Source organism: Cynara cardunculus (genome assembly GCF_001531365.2).
Source record: "Cynara cardunculus var. scolymus isolate 2C chromosome LG 9, CcrdV1, whole genome shotgun sequence".
NCBI classification, from domain to species: Eukaryota; Viridiplantae; Streptophyta; class Magnoliopsida; order Asterales; family Asteraceae; genus Cynara; species Cynara cardunculus.
The window spans coordinates 11009284-11015639 of record NC_037536.1 but is presented as its reverse complement, the minus strand read 5'-3'; the positions used below and the strand labels follow the sequence as shown (position 1 = coordinate 11015639).

Genomic DNA, 6356 nt, shown 5'->3' with positions numbered 1-6356 from the left:
ACTTATTTAACATATTTTGGAATGTCCAATGACTTATTTGTTCCAAAAAATTGTCCAAGAACTTATTTAACATGTTTTGGAATGTCCAAGGACTTATTTATTCCAAAAAAAAGTCCAAGGACTTAATCATTCCAAACAAAAAAATCCATTGGTTTTTATTGTATTTTTCCCTAATTTAAACACAATATTTAAATATAAAAAGCAGGGTAATAAATTAAACAAGAAATTGTCTTAGAAAATTTAAATAAATTGGAAATAAAGAACGATCCCATGAGCCATGACTTAAGCAAAGAATGTGGAGGTTACAATTGTCATTTCATATATTGTACCATCGTACTTTCTATTTTGACACAAACTATCGTTAGTCCATTAATACGGTACTGTATGCAACAATTTACCTGGTAAGCGTTTACTGTGGTAAGAGTTGTCGCCTTCACTTACCGGGTAAGACTCTTGGTTCTTGTCTCGCTCTTACTGGGTAAGATTCTTAATCCTTACCATATTCATCCAATAAGGTAAAATGACTTGGTGTTCACTTACCCGAATAAGCGTTTGGTAAACGGCCCATAAGTCGAGTGTTAACAGAAATAGTCTCTTTATATGTCTAGTCCTTAGGGATGCAAATTGTCCATTTTACTTTCTTTAGACCTAAATAAAGACCGACATTAAAGTATATCTTAATGAATGCTTCTAGTCTTGTTACAAAACTTCAAAGGCTCACCATATCTCAAAGGAACAAAAACATTCATCAAACGTTGTTATTAATCTCAAAAATGACAAGTTCGTTGCAAAAACAGTTCTAATAATTTGAGGCGAAGATGTAGAGGGACTTCAAAAACACGGAGTTATAAACCCTCTACCCCCTCTTTTCCCATTCGTATCTGAACCGGACCATAGGTTGGACACAGTAGGAGGCATGATTCGACCATCCACAAACAATGAGTTTGATGACTCGCCAAAAGCTTGAGCCAGTGTCAGCTCATCAGCTCCATAAATAAAAGGGCTATCCTGGCCTCGTTTGTGATCCTGAGCAGCTCTTCTTTCCACTTCAAGCAAGTGACCAAGAGGTACGATGTTGTTGTTTGAGACATCCACAACATCAATCTTGCCTCTTTGACATAAACAAAAACCAAAACACCATGATTTTGATTTAGAGTTTGATTTTCTGTTGGATCCGAAAGCTAACGTTTCTGAGAGCATTTTCCCTCGTCTTAGAGATCTTCGTGAGAGCTCTACAATGCTCGAAACACCCATGAGGTTCCCTAAAGTGATGCTCCTATCATGAAAGAAAGATCCAGTCGACTGCATGACATTTAACATCATTATTTTCAACTGAGCTCATCATCACCTGTATATGATCTATACGTATACTGATTATGACTATAAACTATGTGATTGGAGATTGAAATATATCAGGTCTGAATTTTAAGTTTCTATAAACTCAATTTAAATTATACTGAATATCTCTCCTACACCATAAATTCTAAGTTTTTCAAGACGAACAATCTTCTACTCAATATACCTTTTCCAAATTTAATTTAATATAATTTTTATAATAAATATAATATTAATAAAATAAAAATACTTTATTAACCGAAACGATTTTCGAAATTAAAAAGGTGATATTTCACTTGTCTCAAGGTGGAAAAGTATTTGCACCAAAAGAAGACATGGCCACATGAACCAAACTATTAAAAAACAAAAACTTAACATATTAAACATTAATTAAATTATTAAAATTAGAAGGGTACTCACATAATGTAGCAAGATACATCTCGATTTTAATGTTTCATTTTATCTATTTTTGTCTCAGTCGATGTTATAATACGACTTTAAGTGGTTTTGGAAAAACGATAATGTTTTTATTTTTGAATAAAATAAAAATATGTAGATATCATAAAAAATTGAAAAAATATAATGATATTAGTACCAAACTAACTATTTAAAATTTCTCTTTTTTTGTATATTTTTTTTAATTCATTCTTTTATTTTTGATTTAATAATATAATTTTTTATAAAGATAATAATTAAGTATTTTTTTAGAACTCAACGATTATCTTAATTATATTTTCGATTTTTTATATTTAAAATAAGATTTTGAGGGTTGTTAATTTTCCATTTTTAAGTAATATGTATCAATAAACAATACTTTATGTATAAAAAATGGTTTTTAATAGTTTTTGAGAGTTTTTATTAGTTATTACCTGGTTATTTATATACTACTTGTTTTTTATTTAACAACTAATTTATTCACCAATAACACTTTCAGTTAACAATAAAGTTATCAGTTAGTTTGTTAAATAAATTATCATATAACAAATATTGATATTTTATTATAAATTTATACTCCAGTTTTCTAAATCAACGTGTACTCATATAATTTTTCAATCAATAGATTATAAAGTCTATAACAAGTCTCTTCGATTGCTTCAAAAGTTAATTAATTATAAGATATATTAGATAATAATTAACAAGAAATATTTAAATTTATCAAATAACATGCTTGACAATTTTTTTTAAATGATATATCTATACTATATTATAAAACATTTGACAAAAACTCTTAAAAACTACTTTTTATGCATAAAATACTGTTTATTAAGCATGTTACTTAAAACTGAATATTACAAGTAGATTATGTGTAAGTACAACTTATTAAAACTTCATATCTGAATTCGTATAACTAACTGTATATAAACATAATCAAATACAGGAGAAACATCTCATTTAAATATAAAAAATCTAAAATATAATTAGGATAATCATTAAGTTCTAATAGAATACTTAATTATTATCTTTATAAAATGTTATATTATTAAACCTAAAATAAATTATATAAAAAATGAAAACTTTTAAATAGTTGATTTGATATTAAAATTGATATATATATTTTTTTCAAATTTTTATGACATCTTTAATTTATATTTTATTCAAAAATAAAATCATTAATGCTTTTTAACAACACATAAAATCGCATTATAATATCGACTGAGACAAATAAAATAGAACATTAAAATCGAGATGTGTCTCGCTGCATTGCGCGAATATTCTTCTAGTATTTTATAAATTACTGTTTATTTTTCTTAAATTTTTTATTTTTTTCTTTGGAATTTTTCATATGAATAATGTTTAAGGGTTTATTTTAATTTATAAACCTAGGAGATCGAGGTGCTGAAATATGCCACTGACTCCTGCCAGTTTTAAAGGACAAAAGAAGCATCAATGTTTAATATATATATATATATATATACACACACAGACATGAAGGACCAAATGAGAAGATGATTAAAATAAGATAATATAAAAACGATCAAATCACATGCGATTTTATATTGAAATCACATATGATTATAGAATGTGACCTAGGTCATGGGCGGACCTACCATGGTGATTACGGTGGCAACTGGCACGTGCCACCGTATTATCTCTCTGTCGAAAGGTAAAAAAATTTAGGTTCGTGAAAGGTGCAACCATATTAATTTGTTATGCGCCACTGTATGTATTTTGAAACTACAATGATAACAAGTTTTATTTGGTAGAGTTGGTTTGCAAGGTTTTTATTCAACTCCAGACCCAAATTCAAATCTTGTTAGTGTCATTTTCTTAGTCAAATATTGCCACCGGTTGAAAAAAAATTCAGTATATTTGTTTCTTATAGTCAACCGGTGCCATTGTTTGAAAATTTTTCACTATAGTTTTTTTTTTCTTATAGTCAAATGGTGTCATCGTTTGAAAAAAATTCTGGGTCCGTCCCTGACCTAGGTCCTGGACAAGGTCACGCTTAGTGACATGTGATTTTACAATTGAGTTTTGTGTAAAACCAAATGTAATCTGACCATTCTCATGTTCTTTTATTTAATAATTGTTTCCGTTTAAACTGAATTCTCTCACTTCCTCTAAATATAGAATAAGAATGTTGGTAAATAATAGTAAGAATGATTTTTGTTTCTTCTAATATGTTGAGTAATGCTTCATTATAATTCCATAGTATTTGAAAATAATCTATTTTTTATTATATTAAATTATATATCAGAGGCTGACCTAGAAATGTTTTCAAGTGGTGACACAGTTTAATTATAAGAAACAAAAATATGAATATTTCTCATAAAATTATCATTTAACTGTTGATTAGTTCTTTACTTTTCATATGTGAGGTCTTGTATTCCAATTTCTTATTGCAATTTTTATTTCAGTTAAAAATTAAAAACTAAGAAAATAACACAACGAGATTCAAATCTACCCTTGGGGTGGGAGAAAAGCCATGCAAAACAACTATATCAAGAGAAACTTGTGTCATCATTGTAGTTTCAAAAAACACTACAGTTACACACAACAAAATGATATGGTGACACCTTTCACAATCTTATAGTTTATGACATCATGACGGAGAAACGAAACAGTAACCCATACCACTGTATCAAATAAAATATCATATATCATTAAAGATTTTCATTTTAATTTTCATATGTGACATGGTATTACCATTAACCATGCAGCCCTAATTTCCAAAACAATACTTTTCCTTTTAAATTTATGATGTTCCGATAAGTTCGTACCTATTTTTTTAATATAAAAATGATATTTATCTATTAAATAATAATATTCTCAGGGGTTGTTTGTTTACTTCTTAATAGTTTTATTAAGAGGCAACATCTGAATCGTTAAAAAGTGAATCTTGTTTGGCAAAAAAATTCTGCCTCTTAATAGTTCTAAAAACCATTAACTATTAAGAGCCCTAATTTCATTGTATACAATTACCAAACAATTATATTTCATTTTGCATTATATCATAAAAGCCTCTTAATCATTCTGACCAGTTAATTATTCTACACCAAACCATTCAACAAATTAACATTATTATTCTCAAATAGTGTCGCCAAAGAATACCTCTGATCGGCAGAGACTCAAGAAACTGCTTTGCAGAGGCATATCCCATCAATCATCAACCTAAGACTTACTATCTCCAATTCTGAAATCCCTTTCTTCAGGAATTTATCCTTTAATAACTTGTAAAACATGCATTAAAACATGTAATTTTCTCTGAGATTAGTAATTTTACATCTGGAGAAAAAAATCCAATATTTTTATGTAAATTTTGATGACAACAATAACCCATTTATTTAAAATAAAAGAAAGAAAAAAAAGAAAGCAGCAGCAAGTTGGCATGAGACATACCTCAGTGTCTAAATCTGAAGAAAAATCTGAATCAGACGAAGGTGACCCACTGAGGAAAGCACTGAACGAGAAAGCATGGGGTCTCGACCTGCGATTCAGAGGCTGCAACCCTAAGGGCCATCCACTTTCTTCCTGTAACAAATCAAATCACCGAATTCATCAAAACACACACAGAAAGAAAAGCCTCGTAAGTTTGAATCTACATACCTGCTGAGCCATTCAGATGTAATACTACTGGTACTGGGGTTTGTTTGCAGAGGTTAAATGAGAAGAGTATTAATGGTGCTTAAAGGGTAAAAAAAACAAAGAGATTGATGTTCATAACACATGGTTTTCTGGCTTTAATAAGTAAAGAGAAACAAAGGGGGAATGATGATGAGGGTCAAAAAGGAGGCAGTGACCATTTCTCATTATATGAAACCACTTTACCCTCGTTTAATGGGTTGTTTGTTTACCTCTTAATAGTTTCATTAAGAAGCAACTTCTGAATCATGAAGAGATGAATCTTGTTTGGCAAAAAAAGTCTGTCTCTTAATAATTCTAAAACCCTCTGAATGATTTTGTATCCTGAATTACCCTTAACCATTAAGAGCCCTAATTTCATTGTACATAATTACTAAACAATTATATTTCATTTTGCATTATATCATGAGAGCCTTTTAATCATTCTGCACCAAACCATTCAGCAATTGTCAAACAACCCCTTAACCATTTGGAATTTATAGTAACTTTTTAATAATTTTTTTAAATATCTATTTTGAGTATCTGTTATATAAATGTTATTCGTTTGCATAAATCTGATTGTCTAATTCGGTGCTTGTCCAACTTTGTTTCATTAAATTCCTTATTCCCTAGGGTGTGTTTGGTACGTGGAACATGGTGGGACATGAGAGGACATGACTAGGGGTGCTCACGGCCCGGGTTGATCGGTTTGGAGCCGTTTTAACAACCCAACCCAATGTTGGCGGTTTGAAAATTTTCAACCCAACCCAACCCAAACAAAAGTTCAACCCAACCCAACCCAAACAAAAGTTCAACCCAACCCAAACAAAAGTTCAACCCAACCCAACCCAACCCGTTCGGGTTGATCGGGTTGTGTTTAAACAATGTAAAATCACATAAAAATAAAGGAAATTTTCCTTTGAAATACGACCGACCATTCAAGATAATATGCAAATTCA

The 6356-nt window shown here is 29.8% G+C and overlaps 1 protein-coding gene across 1 annotated transcript; it reads right to left on the bottom strand.

Annotated features, from left to right (window-relative positions):
- Positions 1-702: 702 nt before the first annotated feature.
- LOC112518485 (uncharacterized protein At3g17950-like) lies at positions 703-5525 on the bottom strand. The gene is made up of 3 exons (XM_025126190.1): positions 5383-5525; positions 5176-5307; positions 703-1302 (listed from the first exon to the last, which is right to left on the bottom strand). The coding sequence occupies exons 1-3, from the start codon at positions 5392-5394 to the stop codon at positions 832-834; spliced, it is 615 nt and encodes a 204-aa protein (XP_024981958.1). The 5' UTR covers positions 5395-5525; the 3' UTR covers positions 703-831.
- Positions 5526-6356: the final 831 nt, after the last annotated feature.